Source organism: Sorex fumeus, unplaced genomic scaffold, assembly GCF_029834395.1.
Source record: "Sorex fumeus unplaced genomic scaffold, SorFum_2.1 ptg000009l, whole genome shotgun sequence".
Taxonomy (NCBI): domain Eukaryota; kingdom Metazoa; phylum Chordata; class Mammalia; order Eulipotyphla; family Soricidae; genus Sorex; species Sorex fumeus.
In genome coordinates, this window is record NW_026606066.1 from 25,946,278 (window position 1) to 25,966,187 (window position 19,910).

The window sequence follows — 19,910 nt, forward strand, 5'->3', positions numbered from 1 at the left end:
TCTAGACACCCCAGGTAACTACTGAGAGGGTCTTCTGGTGTCCGAATCTCCCAGATAACCGCACGAATCTGTCCATCTGTCCCCTTGTCAACTAGATCATTAGTTCCTGGAGGGTGCAAAGACATCCACTCTGTTTTTTCCTCTGTGTGGGCAAGAGCTCAAAAAGTGGAATAAGAAGTGAAAACGGTGCTGAAGGTGACCAAAAGGCGAAGGGGCCCACGGGCCTGTCCCCGTGCCCCCACCTTAGCACAGGTACCCCGAGAAAGGCAGGAGAGCCGGGCAGAAAGGCCGCGAGCGCCTTCCCCCACGCCCCGCGGAGCGCACGTCTGGGCCGTCCGTGGCCGGGGCCGGGCGGGCGGGCGGGCGTGTCGGGTGCGGGCCGGGCGGCTTGGCCTTTCGGCGCTCGGAGGTAGGTGGTGCTGTTGGTGCTGTTGCCGAGCGAGTGAGCCTCCCTCATTGGCGCGGGCCGCAGAGGCGGAATGTTCAACTCCTGACTCCGGCGGAAGCGTGGAAGTCGCGCGTGGCCGCCGTCCTCCTGTCCCCCCCGGCTGCCGCCTGCGCTGCCCCCCGCCCCGGCTGCCGCTCGCGCCGGCCCGGGACTCAGGTAAGGAGCCGAGCGGCCGGCGGGAGTGGTCGGGGCGGGCCGGGCGCAGCCTGGGGTGCTGGCCGAGGCCCTCTCAGGGCTTGCGCGCCCGGCTCCGGGCGCCCGTCGCCGGCTCTGCAGGGCGCGGAGCCCGGCCGGGTGGCGGCGGCGGCGGCGGCGTCCGGAGCGACCTTCCCGGCTCGGGCGGAGTCGGGCGCCGCGGCCCAGCAAGGGCTGGGCAAGTCCGGCCGGTCCCGTCCCCGAGTTGGCGCCGGGAGCGCAGGGTGAGAGCGCCCCGATTGTCCCCCTGGCTCTCGGCCCCCGGGTGCGCGGCGGGGTGCGGGGCCGCTCCCCTAAGGCGGGACCCCCGGCGGGACGGCGCGGGCCCTGCAGGGAGCGGGCTGGGCCCGGGCACGTCCCGGGGAGCTGAGCAGAGCGGAGCGTCCCCAACCGGGGCAGGGCGCGGACCCCTTCCCAGCCGAGGCTTGTGCATGCCAACTTCTGCATTTCTGCGGGATGGCCCTTTCCTAGGGCGGCGAGAGACCACTCCTCCCTCACCCGTTCAGTTCAGGGAGTCCCCGCCACCCCCTCTTTTTCCTTCCCCTGGAAGTCAGGGGCCCGCCCGGTGCGGTGGCTTCTCCCGGGGCTCGGGGGCGCGCACCAGGCCCGTGCATGGACTCTTGAGGCCGCCGCCCTCCTGGCCTGCTCCTGACAGCTTGCGGGAAAAACTTTTCCATGGAACCGGTGAGATGACAAGGGAGCCTTTAAACAAACAGAAAGCATTGTCGCGGCAGACCCGAAAATGCACGCTTCCGATGAGCCCCAAGATCTCGCCTAAGCACTATTTATGGGCAACTTAATTACTCTTCTTGTTAGTTTCTATAATAATGGAAAGCGACTCTCCTGTAGTGGCCCATTTCAGTGGTGTTACCGTAGGTTGCTCGCTCCTTAATAATGGAGCATTAGAGTCGAATTAATTAAACCTTGAGCATAGTTGGGTTAAGATGGTTGTTAAAGGGTCCGCCTGTTCGAACCTGTAGCTCCTACCGCAGTTGCAGTGGACAGGTAGAATTCAGGGAATGGGTACGAATTTGAAGAGGAAAACAAATAGGAGATTCGGTTTAGGACAGTCGGCCCCTATCGACGGTCAAATTCCGTGGTTTCTGATTTAAAAAAAAATATGAGTTGATTGCATTTTAATTACAGTTTTGGTCATTTGTGGCGCCTTTGTTTTAAATCTCTGCTTGTACAATAGTGAGAGATTTGGTAGATTGTACAATGAATCAAATTTTGTTTGAAAAGAAAATTGAAAAAAGAAAAATGGTCTTTCAGAACAATGTATAAAATGTTTATTTTATTCTTCCACATTCTATTTCTGTTATGACTTTTTGGAAGATTATATTTTGAGTTTTTTTTTAAACTGGAAAATATTGTTTAAGTGTAAAGTTTTAGTGCTCATAACTCCAGAGTAAATGATCATAATGCAGTGGCAAAAACTTTTCTTCCCTGTGTCAAGGAAAGCAAGTTAGATGGTTGGTCTTTTTGCTGTCCTCTTTTCAGAAATAAGGCCACCTTAAAAAGAGAGAAAGAGAAAAATCCAAATATTAAGCACGGGGATTTGAATCTAAAAATGGACGGTCAAAGATCTTGGGAACTAAGGGACCTTCTTGCCAAATAAGGAAACTTGGCTAGCAGCTCTGTGTATTTTAAGTTAGCACAAGAGTGAGTGTTATTGGCAATATATTGGCCGAGTGCCTATCTGGAATGAGCAGCCAACTGACTCTGATAGAGTCACCAAATTATAAACAGGAGTTAAGAGGGGCGTGGAGTAAATAGAAAACTCCTCTAGGAACTTGAGAAATTATAATGATGTTTCATGGAAAAGGTCAGATATAAAGTGAAACTGTTAGTGTGGAGAGAGAGAGAGGGATTGGACAGTTGATTTTAGAAATTGATAGGTTCAGAGAAAAGGGAAGAAAAAACTATGTGTATATGTAAGGGAAGAAAGAAGTGTGTATGTGTGTGTGTGTAAGGGAAGAGATAATGTGTGTGTGTGTGATGGAAGAGGGAATGTATTTGTGTGTGTGTGTGTGTGAAAAGAGAATGTGTGTCTGTATGTTTCAAACCAGAGAAGGTGTTTGTTTGAGAAGATAGTACTTCCTGGACTAAGATTGTCTTATATCTGTAGCCTGAGATGTTGGAAATAAAAATCAATTTGGATCATTTGTTTTCCATTTTATTCTACCCAGGACAGATTGACAGGGAGGGTGTCTTGTCTATCTGTGTAATAGGACCTGGGCAGACACCTTTTGGTCTTACAGCAGGGAAGATTTAGGCTACTTCTTTTGTGACTATTAACCTTGCCTCACTCCACACAAATAAGGCGAGTTCCTGCTGTGAGTTAAAAACTGGACTTGGTAAGGAAAGAAAGCCATAAATGCTGGAGCTTAGATTGGTTTGACTGATATGTAGGTGCCTTTGTGTCCCTCCCTCCTCTAGACAGCTGAAGAGTCCATTATATCCTAATAGCAGTAAAATAATCCCTACATAGTAGAAGATTCTGGGAGAACAAAACAAGCACATATTTGACATCTTAACCTCAGCATTGAAATTGCTCATGGGAAATTAAAGCCTCACATCGAACTTTAGGTGAATGCTAAGCAGTCTAGTAATAACTGTTAAAAAAAGGGGGGGGGAATCTGTTTAAAAGTGGTGGGGGTGGGAGGGCTAATTTAAAGGACACAGTTGAATGATAAGTGGAGAAAAAAAAGACATATGATATGGTGGAAAAAATGATGTGACTTTGAAGTCAGACCTACATTTGAATCTCAGTGATGTCACTTGTAAGTTGGGTAGTTGGCTTGGGCCACTTTCGCAACCTTGCTCCTCAGTTTCCTCATTTGGAAAGTGTGGACAGTAATGCCTGCTTCATAAAGACAAGTGTACGTGGCAGCACATGGGCACGCTTCAGCCAGGGCCTGAAACCTCAACTACGGCAGTCACTGACTGCCGGAGGAAGGAATTTCCCACTTTCTCAAGTTAGACAGAGAGAAAGGCTTGCCCTTGACAGCCTGCCCTGTTCCCCACCATCTTGAGTGCGTCAGCTGGGCTAGGAGATTTTCACAGCAGCTCTCCTGCCTGGAGTATCAGGATTTCTAGATCAACTTTGAATATGCTTGTGTTTATATACACAACTGGGTGATATTCATATTCGTGGGGGCGGGGGAGGGGGGAGGTTGAGTCTGAAGGTTCAGATAGCTTTATGAAGAACTGGAGAGTTGTATTAATAGGGGAATGTTGCAACCTGAGATCCAGACCCAAATCATTTGAAAGCAGTCTTACAGATGAAGTTGAGTACTGTGTCTTTAGGGGCCAGCATCCTTCTTTCTGGACTCTTCTCTGGACTTGCACAATAAAAAACAAAGAGAAGGCAAGGCCTGCTTTATGCCGGTCATGCAGTAAATCTTTGCTTATTAAACTTTCGTACCAAGTACTTTCTTATGGGGAATAGTGTTTTCCTTCAGGGACCCATAAATAGAGCCATAGATACCAGTGTAATTAAGCAATTTCTTAATCTTAAAAATTCACATGTATTTTGTAGTCTCTTCTATACAGAAAGACACTAACTATGTTTCTTCTTCCACATCTTTAAAGTGATGTTGATACTCCAGGCTGTTCTTCTATTTATATATTTTCTGCACAGAGCTGGCTACTCTACCTTTGGTACTCTATACTTTGGATGAGCATGGACCTGGGGTAGTGAAATTCCAGTTTTCTGAGAAAGAACTGGAGTAGGTCGTCATCTGGAATTTTAAATTTCTGTGCATAAACCATGGCTCTGTTGGCCTCAGGAGTTCTTTGCTTGGCACTGGAGTGTTTTGCTTTGGAAGTGAAGAAGAGAGGAGAGGAGGAGAGTTTCAGGACAGAAATCTGAAATGTAGCTCTCATCCTGGCCAGTTAGGGAGGAAAAGGCAGGAGGATGATCCAGCTTGCTCACTACTTCTATCACTGACAGTGATTATAGCACTCCATGCTCTTCATGGCTGCCTCTCTGAGCAGAGCATTCTTCAGAACAGGCTGATGAATGGCTGTGCACTGGGGGGTGGGCATGGAACTTACAGTACTATCCATTCTGCTCCTGGCTGAGGTAGCAATCTCACCTTGCCCATCTTCCGTTGAACATTTCAATGACGAAGACTACTCTGCCAAATGCGGTAGCATGTGTTCTTGTTCAGGCAACTCTAACAACCAGGAATTCCTTCTAGAACACTTGTCCACAAGTAACCATGCCTCTGGTTCAGCAAAATACTATAGGGTCTCTCCAAGGCCTTTTCCAGTGTTAACGTTCTCATTTCCTTTTAGCTGACATTCACGTTTCCAAGTTTGTAATTACCTTTCCTGGGGAACATTCGCTCTAGATAAGCAGCCCAAAATTAGACCTGTTGGTCAGCAGCCAAGATGGTCAGATACTTTCTGTTTGGCTAAAAATGGTCCCAGTGGGGAATCCAGAGCTGTGGAGCTCAGGATCTGGGAAAGGTGAGCAGCTGCCAGTGAAGGTATGCCTGATGTACATTCTGAGCAATCCATCTATTGCCTGGGAATTCCTTTTCTGGGCAGACCAGGGAAGTCAGCCCTTTCTGGGCTCCTGGACTTTATTTACTTACTGAATTTTGATTTTTGGGAGGTCATACCTGTAGTGCTTAGAGCTCCTGGCCCTTTGCTCAGGAATCATTCATTCCTTGCTGGGCTCAAGGAACCATATGTGGTAGTGCTGGAGATAGAACCCAAATTGCGTGCATACAAGACAAGCACCCTACCCACTGTATTATCACTCTGACCTGGGCTCTCATATGGAATCGAATCCTGGCCTGCTTCTTTTCCTCCTATCTCCAGTTGCTCAACAAAAGAAGTCTTGAGCGCAGACTAATTTTTTTTCTTATAAATTTTTTTTTATTAGTGAGACACCATGAGGTACAGTTGTAGACTTACAAATTTTTGTGCTTGGGTTTCAATTATACAATGATCAAATACCCATCCCTCCACCAGTACCCATTTCTAGCTGGATCATGATCTAAAATAGACACCACATATCTGTTTTATTTATTTATTTATTTATTTTTATTAGTGAGACATCATGAGGTACAGTTGTAGACTTACAAATTTTTGTGCTTGGGTTTCAATTATACAGTGATCAAATACCCATCCCTTCACCAGTGCCCATTTCCCACCACCACAGATCCCAGTATCCTTCCCACCCCCCATCCCCCCCATCCCACCCTGCCTCTGTGACAGGACATTCTCCTCTGTTCTCTCTCTCCTTTTGGGTGTTGTGGTTTGCAAAAGAGGCATTGAGTGGCAAACATGTTCAGTCCATAGCCTACTTTCAACATGCATCTCCCCTCCTGGGAGGATCCTCCTAACACCCTTTATTTGGGAGCACAGACTAATTTTCACATAACATTTTTGTGGCATTAATCCCCCTACCCCTGCTAGTGTCACTTTACTCCTATGTTTTGGCTCTGGTGAGGACTGTTTTGGCAAGGAAATGTGTGCTAAAAGTTTCTTTTTATGAAGTTAAATAGTGAAGCACACATACGAATGCTTCACTTAAGTTCATTTTTAAAAAGTTTAACCTTTGCTTTAATGTGAGAATCAGGAGCAGAAAGAAAGGAAAAGAAAAGAGTCAACGTGTTAGCTGTTTTATATTTTAGACCCTTTAACTTGGCTGCTACCCGGCAGTCATGTTTGCGCGTGCCTGTTCTAGATGTGGAGCTTTTGGGTGCAGCCTGGGAGGAAGGAAGGAAATCTCTATGGGGATGCAGTACTAGCTAGTGCTCTACACAGACCTTGTCTCCTCTAGCCAGGCTTTTAGATCTTATCTTTTCCACCCCCCCTCCCCCCAAATACAGAGAAACAGCAGTCCTATTCAGGAGTAGAATCTTTGAATCTGATCTTGGTGTTCTGGACAAACAGACCAAGCCAGAGCTTTCTCCATTTTATTTTATTTATTTATTTTAAGACACCACTCATGGGGAAAAAAATTGCAGAACAGTAATCGTGGTATTGTTGCAATACATGCAATGACAGAGCACATTTTTATTAGTTTATTCACTAATCTATGTTAAGAAGGCTGAAATGATATGATGGCAGCATGATGGGCAAAAGAATTTATTGAGGACTATTTTCTAAAAGTTTCATTTTGTGGTTTTGCCTAGGTCACGATAAAGCAAATTAGTTTTTCTTCCTGTACAGCTTAGGAAATAAACATGTAACTTTCTTTTTGTGAAGAAGGAAAAGGAAAGTGTAAATCAGGGATGAAAAAAGAAAGGTTTGAATTCAGACATTATAGTCCGACAGAACACTGTGTTTGATCCTAGGCACTGAATAATCCCCTGAGTGTCACTGGGAGTGAACCCTGAGCACCACTGAGTATGGTTTTAGAAACAAGATAAAACAAAAGTAAATAAATATATTAATTATGGTTTCATAATAATAGGTCCATATATAACTAAAAGAAAGAAAACTACAGAAAAAAATCTGAACCTATTATATAGTAAGGCAAAGCCTTTATAAGACGGTGATTTGCAGGTCTTTAATTGAAAATGCCTTTTCAGTTGGCATTTCCTGAGTTTGCTTGTTATGCAGTAAATAAAGTGTGTTTGTGTGTGGGAGGCGAGGAGATACTGGCATTATATCCAGGTCTCCTACATGCTAGGCAATTGCTTTGCCACTGAACCCATCCCAGGGCCTTGCAGTAGATAAACTATCTGAGAGAAGACAGGTGTACTCTTAGACCTTAACAGAGAAACTGCTATAAGCAGGTAAATTTTAGAAACTCAATAATCTACAAAGTGCAATAAAAACTATAGTCGAGTAATTGACAAATGCAGATTCCTTATGAAAACAGTATCTTAAAGAAAATTTTCATTACTTACTACTAGTAAGATAGATTTGCCAAAAAGGCCCAAACAGGCTAATAGAGAAGAGAAATGGAAGCATGAACAGTGAAACACAAATAAAAAGAATTTAGGAAACAGAGCTACATTTATCTATTAACAATTGCTCTGCAATGAACAGGGAATATAAAGTAATTCAGAGAAAGGAACATTATTGAGGAAAGCATATAGGAACCATGAAAGCTAAAGAATAGATGGCTAGATAGAATGTCAAGGCATATTAAAATAATTAGGCAATCATAATCTTTTATCAGTTATTATATATAATATAATGTTATCTTATAACATTATATAATATAAAATATGTTTATATATTATAAATATATTTTATATCATATAAATAAAATATTATATTATATTATTATAACATAATAATTATAATATTATATATCAGGCAGAGCCTGGCAAGCTCCCGTGGCATATTTGATATGCCAAAAACAGTAACAATAATATGTCTCATTCCCCTGACCCTGAAAGAGCCTTCAATGCGGCACCGTTGGGAAGGACGAGTAAGGAGAGGCTGCTAAAATCTCAGGGCTAGGACGAATGCAGATGTTACTGGTGCCCACTCCAGCAAATCGATGAATAATGGAATGACAGTGCTACAGTGATATATATAGTTATTATATATCTGGTACTACACAAAGGAATTCACAGCATCATTCACTTCCTAACAACTCTATGGAATGGGTGTTACCACCAGTGGAAAAAGTAAGATCAGAGAACCCTTGTCAACTTCCAGTAGCTATTAAGTTGGGATTTATCGCTAGCTATCTCCAGCTGGGGTCTTTTCCCTGGACCATGCTACTTCTGTTTTGAAATATCAGTTACTGGGCTGGGCTGGGGCTCAAAGGTACAGCACATGCTTCATGTGTGTGAGGCTCTGGATTTGCATCCCTTGCACCACAAAAGACTAGAAAAAAGGAAAGATTATACAAGGTGAAATATAAGTTCTTTAGAAACAGAACTTAGGGCTGGAGCAATAGCACAGCGGTAGGGTGTTTGCCTTGCACACAGCCAACATGGCCGACCCGAGTTCGATTCCTCCGCCCCTCTCAGAGAGCCCGGCAAGCTACCGAGATTATCTCGCCGCGGGGCAGAGCCTGGCAAGCTCCCCGTGACCGTATTTGATATGCCAAACACAGTAACAACAAAGTCTCCAATGGAGACGTTACTGGGCCCGCTCGAGCAAATCGATGATCAACGGGAGGGCCTTTACCTTTACCTTTAGAAACAGAACTTATCAGAGTAGCATAACAATACTGTAAACTAGATAACATTTGGTATCAACTTTGCAACAGAAAGGAAAGATTAAAAAACATTTTTAACTGAGTCTGAAAATGCCACAGTCTTGAGGAAATAGGCTTGGTTTAAGTTTAGTAGGAGGTAGAGATATAGTTCAAACTTATCTATTTTAATATAACCTTTTTCCTAATGTAGAGGAATATTAGGATCTTTTTTGTTCTATTATTTTTAATTCAGGGAAAATTTCCAATTTTTTTTACAAGAAGACTGGACATTTTATAAAGGAACTTAAGATTCCCTTTAAGATTTTCTAACTTCATATGGTTCTATTTTCGATAATCAGTTAACGGTTTATGTTTCCCCACCTCTCTCTCTAAATATATATGTATATATGTAAACACTTGCTTTCTGAAATTTAATAGTTTAAGATTCTTTTAAATTTTTCATTTAAGAAAAAAATATTCAGCTGTTATATTCCAGTGACTGAATTCAATAACCACCTCCACCCCCAGCCCAGTTTTTGCTTTTCAACATTTTCAGAATTGTGACCCCCCCGCCCCCACACCCACCACCTTTGACTTTTGTAACACCCCTGCTCTTACTTATCATTCAGTGTTGTTGCAAACTTACGTCTTAAACAACTTTGAGAGTTTGTCAAATGAAAGTTAGAATTTTTATAAAATTAGGATTAGGAATTGGGTGGAGGAGAGTTGCCTTTGTTGTATAAAAGAAATGCTTTTAACCTGGTGTAATGGAAACATCATTTGATCAGGCAAACTCCATTGGGTATAAATTTATTTGAGTAGATGATTTAGTATAAATTCATTTACATTAATTCATTTGAATAGATTATTCTCTTTAAAGTCTGACGTATTCACTAAAGAACCCATCTGGAAAACTAAAACGTCATTGGATTAGGTAGTAGTCTGCCCCCAAGATGCTTGAAGTATGATTAGTCAACAACTGAAGTTTTCCATCCTTCTGTTCATCTGGTGATTTTCTTTTCTTTATTTGGGGGTGGGGTGGGGTATGTGGCACACTAGCTGATGCCAGTTCTGGCTCTGCACTCAGGAATTATTCCTGGTGTTGTTCGGGAGACCATATAGAATGCTGGAGATTGAACCTGGATCTGCCACATGCAAGGCAAGTGCCCTCCCCGCCCTACCCACTGTACCATTGCTCTGGCCCCAAGGTGATTTTCTTTGAACGCTTTTAATTGAAGGGGGAAAAGCTCAGTGTGGGGGGGTGTGGTGAGAGGGTTGAGTCTGACGCTCAGATGGAAGGTGACCGGAATCTCAGTTTTTCCAGCTCGCCCATGCTGGTTTGCCCAGCTTGCTGGAGTTAAAAACCTGTACTCGTACACTCCAGAATTGTTAGTCTACTCAGTAATCAGACAAGACTTAAACTTTTTATGGTCTCAATAAAACATTCAAGTAATTATATAGTTCCATTCATACATAGCCAGTTTCCCACTGACAGGATGTGCCCAAAGTGAGTAACTGATTCTGGGAAGAGCCTGACAAGTTGTTGCCTCATTTTGGGGAGTGCAATTACTGGAGGACCTTGCTCTCAGCACCTAGCTTTCCTCTACCCAGCACCCTGGGTCCACTTTCCCACTTTAAATTAGTTCTACCTCAGCTCATCCGTATTCCCCAGAAGTGATCTGCACCACAGAACTGAGATTGAGTCGTGTTGATTTTATTTATTATGGTCAGGACTCTTTTAGAAAGAATTCTCTCTTCCCTGTCCCCTTTCTCCCTCCTCTCCTCCCCACAGGTGCTCAGGGTGGAGGGGGTTAGGAGAAGGTTGGGCCACATCCATCTCTGCTAGCTCTGCCAGGGACTGAGCCCTATTCAGCGGCATGCAAGGCAAGCGCCCTTCCCACTGTATTATCTCTCTGCTCCCCCTCCACCCTCTCTCTCCTCTTTGACCTCTTCTGACTCTCTGCCATCATCCTCTGGATTCAGAGACACCCTACCCAGGAGGTCGCAAACACGTTTTCCTCAATCTTCCGAGAAACCTGGGCAGCAGTTTCTAAATCAGTACTTGCTTCAGAATTTTCGGGGGGGGGGGGGGGGCACTTGTGAAAAATAAAAGATCTCCAATTCTTCTTAATTCAACTGGAATCTTAAAATATTTGAAAGTTCCCAACTAAGTCAGAACTAAAGAGGAACCACCGCAGTCAGCTTTAATTAAGATGAAGATGTTGGGATTTCTCTGTCTCTTCCAGCTCCCCCTGCCTGTCCCCAGATAAAACCAACAGAGAAAACATCTAGACTTCTAGAGGTTTTGACCTTATTGGGTTTTTCCATTCCTGGGGGAGTTTCATGGGGTAAATGAACATTCGGTGTATAAAAAGACAAACAACAGAAACAGTGCTGAATATTTCTAGAAGAAACAGAAAAATTTTCTAAGGAGAAGTCATTGAATCTTTGTAGCATTGCTGGGAGTCAATTTATTTTTATCAGACTGCTATAGTCCTTGAATACTGACTTTCCCAAGACTATCAGTTTACTGGGTTGACTAGGTAAGTGAGACATACACATTTGTAGACGGGGGTAAAAGGTGGTTTATAACTAAGTAAATGAATGTGATCTTTACAGAGGAGTTGAAATCATTTTCCTCTAAAGAGAGAATTGGGTGTGGGAGAACAAGGGAGTTCTGTGTATTACTAAAAGATTTATAGTCATTCTGTTTTTCATACTTTGACAAGATAAAAAGGGAAAGGAAAAGAGAATCACTTGATCACTTGACATCCCGCTACTCATCGATTTGCTCGAGTGGGCACCAGTAACATCTCCATTCATCCCTGTCGCGTGCTAGTGTAGCCCAATGGTGTCTGCTCATTCTAAGAACACAAAGAACCTCAAACCGATCGTTCAGGGTCTTGATGAAGAAGTCTGACCATCTCGTAGGTGGGCAGCCATGCGATCTTTTGACATCCCGTGGAATCCAGTCGGTAACAGCTCTAGTCCAGCAGTCATCTCCAAATCTCATTATGTGTTCAGTCCATCTGATTTTTGATGCCTTGGCAAATGAGACAGTGACAAGATAAATTATGAGTATATAATATAGACCTAACACCTGTAACATTGAGAAAATCCTGTATATAGTATTTTACATTTTGTTGAGCTCATATATTGGCTTGCCTATGCTGTAGACCTCTTTAGCACATTCTTAAATTTTATCCAAGCACTTTTTTTTTGCTTATTAAACCTGAATAAATTGAAGCAAAAAACAAAAAGGTAACATAAATTGTTGCTTCAAATATGTGTACGAAGTGTATCTGGATACTGTAGTTTCCTCCCCAATCACTCACCCACCCACCCCCAGCCTGATATTTTTATGTGGATTCTAAGTTATCTTTTAAGGATCAGTAAGCAATTCTCTTTCTTTTTTTTTTCTCCCCAAAGGGGAATAATTTGACTGCATAAGAAATCGACATTTTGGGGCTAGAGAAATCGTACAAGGTTTAACGCACTTGCTTTGCATGTGGTTGAACCCTGACATTGCATATGGTTCCTTGAGTAAACTCAGGAGTAATCCCTGAGCACAGAGCAAGGAGTAAGCCCCGAGAACAGCCAGATATGGCCCCAAAAGAAGTCAGCATTCTTCAGTGACCTGGTATTCCTAAATTGCTACTCAGATGCTCATTGTCGGATCTCTAGACCAAAACTTTATGAAGAATTTTTGTCAGTTTACATAGGTACAAACTGCTTCCCTTATGTTCTAATTTGAAAATACTGTAGCTCATTTAATTATGCCATGTTTTTGGCCAAAGAGTGGGATTCAACCATTCTGTGAAGCCTTTAAAAAATTATGCCATTGCTACTGAAAAATCAGGGTGTGATGATTACATGGTTGCAATGATGATGTAATGAGATATGCCAATCAAATCCCATAGAAAATGGAAAGAGTAGTAAAATGCCCATAGAACTTTCACTTCCACACACCAGCTTTTCACATTTTTGCCATGTTTGCCTCCTGTCTATATAGATCTGTATACTTATTTTAAGGGGGAGTTGACCCATTTTTAAGATATAATCATATTTCAGTATGTCTTCCCAAACAAGGACATCCTTCTAGGGAATCAGACTACTATTATTTGTCATGGGTAATTATTATCTAATTTGTAGCTAATATTCTATTCAAGTTTCTCCTACATGTTATCTACTATCTCTGTAGGTTTTCTGTCCTATAATTCACTCAGGGATTATATCTTGAGTTTAGTGAGGATTCATTTACTGCTCTGTCTTCCTTAAGCTAGAAGTTTTCTTACTTTAATTTTTTGTCTTATATGGCATTGATCATTAGGGGCTACCCAGATTTTGGAGAATTTCCTATGCTATGGATTTGTCATTTTTATTTCCTCGTTGTGAAATTCTGTTTTATAAATTGTGTATGTGTGGTGGCTGGGGATCAAACCCAGGGCCTCATGCTTGTGAAGCTCGTACTCTACTCCTAAGCCACATCTCGGACACCTGTTTTACGGTGTAGGCAAGAATGTAGAAGCAGACCTTTAAAATCTGCCTTCTAATACAGGTCTCCAGTTTCAGTTCTTTGATTTTCTGTTTGTTTTCATTCCCTCCATTCTCCCACCCCCCAACAGTCTGATTTGACATGGGATATGAAGAATAGCCACTTACCTGTAGAATCACAAAACCCCATAGACTGTAGAATATCACTGTACTAATCTCTGGGAGGAGAGATCTGTTCCTCTGGAAACAAGCATAATATTTTTTTAAAACATTCTTGGCAGTATTCCTTGGATGACTTAATATATTGTAATCAAGGGTAAATGCTCTACTCTTTAATTAAGTGTGCAAGAGTATCCAGTCCAGGGAGCCACTTCTGGAAAGAAAAAAAAAAAAAGAAAGAAAGAAAACCACTTGGCCAACTTTTCTGTCATCCTCAAGGGAAGCCTTTGCTTTTGGAATTCCAGCACTGCCTGCAGGCTCCGCGTCCAGCTTTGGAACTGTGCGTGTGCCACAATGCTTGGCCGCTGCGGGTTAGGTCCATTTTGCGTGCAGTGAGCACAGCGGGAGCCATGGCATGCATGCCTGGGATGCCAGGGAAGCTAAGCCAACGTGCGGCTGAAAGCCTGCTCCCCAGCTCCTGAATTCACCTTAGGGGCCTGGTGACACAGTAGCCTTTGGTCACAGCTCAGAGATGTGCAGGAAAGCCTGCGCTAGGTTCGGGCGGAGGGCACAAGCAGAGCCTTTTCTGGGTGGACAGCTGTGCGCAAACGCCTGGGCAAGTCGCTGTTGAATTGGGCGCAGGCGACCCCGCGTAAATGTTTTGGTTTTGGCCCCTTTGGTTATCTTGCTTCTCCTGGAGCTTTTGCTGTGCGGCCTCCAGGGTGGGACTCAGAGGAGCAGGGGGACCCGAGCTCTCTCTTGCAGCCCAGCCAACTCTCCTCTCCTCTCCCCCTTCTCTCTGCAGATTTGGAGGAAGTATCCTACTTTGTCATTATGAGATGTCGTCTCTCGGCGCCTCCTTTGTGCAAATCAAATTTGATGACTTGCAGTTTTTTGAAAACTGCGGCGGAGGAAGTTTTGGGAGTGTTTACCGAGCCAAATGGATATCCCAGGACAAGGAGGTGGCAGTCAAGAAGCTGCTCAAAATAGAGAAAGAGGTAAGTCCTGCTCTCAGACAGCCGCCGGTCCCCGCTTATGTAAGCTGTCTCTCCCACCGAGTCAGAGGTCACAGGCTACCCGGGACCTAGCAGGACCTTTTGGGGCCGGTCCATGAGGCCGTTTCCCAATTTCCATTCCGGGAGCCCCATAAATAGAAATCACTGTCGCGTGTGTGTTAGGGTTGAGTTCTACCCGCGGTCATCTGAACCGAGAGAGAGAGGCTTTCTTTCCAGAAAAGACCGAATGTTCTCTGAGCGCTCCTGCAGGCCAAGGTGAGATTTCTCTGAGCACTCCTGTGGGCCGAGGCAGGGGCACTGCTGAGAATTTCCTTCTCTCCGGGCACTGTGGGGGTCAAACCAGGCTTCCCACTGCAGTAATAGGAGCTCCAGCCACTTGGTGGTACCTCTCACCCGAACCCACCAATGCAGGAGGTGGTACTAGGATGTGGCTGGGTGGCCGAGTGCTTGCTGGGAGAGGAATAGGCCTTGGGGTCCCTCTGTGGCACGGGCCACCCTCCCAAGCTAGTTTGGGCCACCTGTATTTCTGTGCCCATTTGTGCTCATTGTTATTTCTTTCAATACGTTTATGAAGTAAGTTTTTCCATAAGTATGCTCGAACCTCTCCAAGTGATTTCACACCCCCTCGCACCCCGCTTTCTTTCATTAACTGAAGCCACCAAACTCTAGCAGTATATTAGCGAAGAAATCACATGGGACCACGCTGTCCGCTGTTCTCCTAGTAGCTCCGTGAGATCGTGGGGTCTCTGCTGCGCTCAGGTGGTTACAGATGGGGCAGAGGGGCCAAGACACTCATGGTCCTGGGCCCAGAAGTGGAAATAGGAAATCTCTGGATGGGGAGATGTCTTCTTCACAGATGTACTTTGGAAGATCGAAGTAATCAGGTCATATCTGGGGTTTCAGTATTTGGACTTAACTTATCTCCTTTTACAAGTGGACTTAGGGTGATTTTTTTTTCTTTAATTTTGAGTGGGTGTTGGGCCCCTCCTGGCTGTGCTCAAGGTTTAATTCTGCCTGGCTCTGTGCCCAGGGCTCAGAGTGGTTTGAGCGAGACAATATGAGGTGTCAGGGATCTGACCAGGCTGAGCCACATTACCCATCTTTTCAATAAACTCTTAAACCCACTATAAGCAATGTTCTTCCTTTAGAGACCGAGAAGCAGAACTTGGACATATCAGCTCCAGTAATAATCTGCTCCTAGAGGGGAAGGGGAATCCAGGAGATCAGATCCCTTTTTCTTTATTTGTTTGTTTATTTCTATTTATTTTTATATTTTATTGAATCGCCGTGAGATACAGTTACAAGCTTTCATGTTTGAATTACAATCATACAATGATCAAACACCCATCCCTCCACCAGTGCACATTTCCCACCATCAATCTCCCCAGTATATCCCCCTTTTCCCACACACTTACTTGATGATTAAGAATAGAAATCATTATGAATCCCAGCAAATTTATATTCAAGGTATATATAAATCTGCTAATAATTTTTTTTAAAATTTTGTTTATTTTTTTGGTGGCCACACTGGGTGATGCTGAGGGATTATTCCTGGCTTTGTGCTCAGGGATCACTCCTGGTGGTGTTCAGGGGATCGTATGGGGTGCAAAGGATCAAACCTGAGTCAGCCACATGCATAGCCACATGTATTATCCACTGTACTATTGTTCCAGCCCCTAAATCTGCTAATCTTTTTAAAAGGATTCCAAAGGATATGAACAGTATGCAGCAAACATTTTCTAATATGATTATTGGATGTAAGGAAGACTTTAAGATGAGGGACAGATTTTCACAGAGAGTGTCCACCACAACTGCTCCGCTCTCCTGATATCCTTATCTATATTCCCTTTTCTGTTGCCTTACACAGACCCTGGACAATAACACAAGAACGCACAGAGGTGAAAGCAGGAACCATAATCTGCTGAGTCCTGCTTTAGTGTCGCTATTTAACCCAAGTGTGTATCCTTCAGAATTGAGATGATTACAGTCATCTGCAGGAGCCTGACTCATACACTTGGAAGTGGTAGAAACAGAAACTCATTTTCAGCTGTGGGGCTTGCTTTAGTCAGTGACTCTCTGTGATGGGGACGTGGGGGATTATTGCAAAACATCCCTGCACTTAATGAATCAACATGAGTGGTTATGATGTGAAAAGTTTTGGCCAGGGATTGGCATTTACAGGAAAGGAGTCACCATTTCTTATGTAAATCAGGGTTCTGCTTAATGACCTGTGCTTTTGGCTTGCTGGTTTGGTGTTTTCTAAGTTTGGTGTTTTCTGATACAATAAAAGTAATAAGTTCTGAATTAGTTTTTTCCAGTTTTAGATTGAATCCTATGCCACTTGGTCATTTTTGCCAATGAATCAGAAGCAGGAAGACTTGGGAGATAACACAGAGGGTGGAATGCATCTTGCCATGTAGGGGTCCTGGATTCAGTCACTGGTATACCATGGCTAGTGTAGCCCCAGTGGCTCCTGGTACCACTGGTGAACCCTCCCCCCCCCACACCATTAAAATGAAGTTATAAGCAATAGAACGTTTAATAAGTTGTTGATAGATCACTCATGTAACTCTGTATGAATGATGTATTGGCTCACAGTTTTGTAAATTTAGTAAAAGGTAGAGGTAGAGAAACTACTTATTAGGCTCTTTCATTTTGTTTATTGTATTATAAGGGGATAAAGGAAGACCATTTATTGTCACTTATTTTGGGTAGACCTAGAGCTTAGCAAATAGGTTCTACTTTCATCTGTTTTGGTGAGTATAATTTAGCATGAGAAAAAAAAACCCTCTTACCTAGAAACTTAGTAGGCTTTTTTTTTTAAAGAAGCCAATTTTATTTATTTATTTATTTATTTATTTTCTTTTTTGGGTCACACCCAGTGATGCTCAGGGGTTATTCCTGACTCTGCACTCAGGAATTACTACTGGCGGTGCTTGGGGGACCATATGGGATGCTGGGGATTGAACCCAGGCTAAGTTTTCTTTAAAAAAAAAACAAATGTATCAAGAGAAAAATTAAAAATATTAATATCATGAACTTTAGCATTTCCTTTCTCCAAACTCATTACTTATTAATACTTGCAGCCACTTATTTTCCCTTTACACTATAGTTTATCAATTATATTCTTAGATATTTGTAATATGTACTAATATTTATCGACATATCGAATACTCTCGGTAGCTTACTGGGCTCTCCGAGAGGGGCGGAGGAATCGAACTCTGGTCGGCCATGTTGGCTGCGTGCAAGGCGAACGCCCTACCCGCTGTGCTATTGCTCCAATAATTTTTTTTATTAATAAATAATAAATTAAAAAATATTTATTATTTTTATCAATTCATGAGAATAAATTAAAGATTCTATATGCCTTTATCCATAAGTATTTTACCTTCCAAGAGCACAGTGACAATGCAACTATCAGACCTAGAAGAGTTAATATTGAAGCAATAGTATTACCCAATCATAGCTTTTTATGGTGATTTTTCTCCCAACTCAGGATCCAATCCAGTGTCACTGTTGCATTTAGTTTACATATCTGTGGAACCTTCTTTACTCTGGAACTGTTTCTCTGCCTTTAAAAAAAAAAAAACTTTTAAATGTTAGCTTTTGTGAGGAGCCTCAAAACTGTTGTGTAGGGGCCCTGGGTGCTACACCTGGTCTACCCGCAGCATTTGAATATATGGGTCTTCAGAGTTTTACCCAGGTATTCCAGTGGACCATGTGATAATAGGGATCAAACCAGAGTTGACCGAAGGCAAGCCATGTGCCTTCATCCCCGCTCTCTCTCTCTGACCCCAGACTTTGACACTTTGGAAAGGGTGCAGGTTCGTTTTATAGAATGTCCTTTTGGAGAGGATTTCTCTTGGTGTGCCTTCCTCCTTCTTGGGTTAGTTAATGTTACTTAATTGTATCAGGAAATCTTCATTGTGGCCAGGGATGATGTAACTTGGTGGTAGAGTGCTTTTCCTCTATGTGTAAGGTCCTTGGTACAAAAAACAAAAACAGAACCAACCAAACAAACACAAAACACACAAAAAAAAACTCAAAAATCTGAAATGCTCAACTTTGGGGCTCATTTCAAAGAATCAGTGTGTCTGCTTTGCATGCGACAGGCCTGGGTTCCATCTCCAGCACTATATGGTCCCTACAGCACTATTGGAAGTGATTCTGAGTGCTGAACCAGGAGTAGCCCAAGCACTAGTGGGTGTAATCCCAAAACAAAAGCCATTTTGCTGTGATTTAAGAGCCAGGGAGGAGGCTCAATGGCAGAACTCATGCCTTATGCCTGGCAGGTCTGGATTTTTATCCCTGCCACCACAAAAAGAATTTCATCCTAAGATTATAGCTAAAAAGAATGAAGCTCATGTTTTGTACATAGGAGGCCCAGGATCCATCGTTGGCATCATATGGCTGAGCATGGCTGGGTGTGGCTGAAATAAATAAAGCAAAGTAAATTATGTATAAAAAGAATTGCTCTCTCTCTCTATCACACACACACACACACACACACACACACACAATACACGTGCATGCATGCACACACATAGTGCTCTTCTGTTACATGTCCTTGACCTGTCTTAAAGGAATTTATGAACCATTTATTTGATCTCACAACAACCAGTTCTATGTGCATATGTATATATGTTGGTCCTGTTACATTCTTGCTAGGAGAATTTTTTTTCTTTTTCTTTTGGGCCACACCCAGAGATGCTCAAGGCTTACTCCTGCCCTGCGCTCAAGGATCATTCCTGGTGGTGCTTGGGGAACCGTATGGATTGCTGGGGCTCAAATCTGGCCTGGCCATGTGCAAGAGACAAGTGCCCATACACTATACTATCACTCTGGCCTCACTGGAATCATTTTTAAGAGTTAAGAAAATGTTCATAATATTTTGCGAAGTAGTGGAAGCAAATTGTGTGATTACCAGTGTTTGCTTAGTGTTTAAATTTTTCTTATACTTTGTTTTACATATTTTTCTGTGATGATCTCTTCTCTTTCTCCACCTCATAATATTTTTTTTTGTCTTTGGATTTGTACTATTCCTGGTGGTACTCAGTACTTACTCCTGGCTCTGCAACAGGGATCACTTCTGGCAGGGCTTGGGTAACCTTGTGTGATGCTGGGATTTGAACCCTGGGTCAGCCCCATGCATAACAAGTACCATACTCACTGTACTGTCTCTCTCCCATCCACCTCCTGATATCCGTATTGTGAAAATTCTTTCTGCTTCCTTTACACTTGAAAATTTTGTTGTGAACCTCTGTCTACTTACCATCTTGGATTGATCATTAATATAACTACTTGTTTTTCGCTAATCTATATCCATCTGTGTAAACTTCCATTTACTTCTCCATTTTGTTGCAGTACATTTCCCATAAAAACACGTCAGCATGCATTTTATTATAGGAGCTCAGTATGTGTTTACAGTTTCATTTTCTTCTGAGGTCCAATTTATATACAATGACATGTACTT

At 43.1% G+C, this 19,910-nt stretch overlaps 1 protein-coding gene across 4 annotated transcripts in view; it reads left to right on the plus strand.

The window, feature by feature from the left end:
* Positions 1-380: 380 nt before the first annotated feature.
* The window catches only part of MAP3K20 (mitogen-activated protein kinase kinase kinase 20), a 187,925-nt gene continuing 168,395 nt past the window's right edge, over positions 381-19,910 (plus strand). For 2 of the 4 annotated variants that reach the window (XM_056110344.1, XM_056110347.1), the window contains exons 1-2: positions 381-604; positions 14,227-14,419. In XM_056110344.1, the coding sequence (XP_055966319.1) occupies positions 14,261-14,419 (159 nt within the window). In that variant the 5' untranslated portion in view covers positions 381-604; positions 14,227-14,260. Of the gene's footprint in view, positions 605-13,658; positions 13,762-13,998; positions 14,074-14,226; positions 14,420-19,910 lie in introns of those variants that run through there. The other 2 variants (XM_056110345.1, XM_056110346.1) reach the window with 2 other exon arrangements.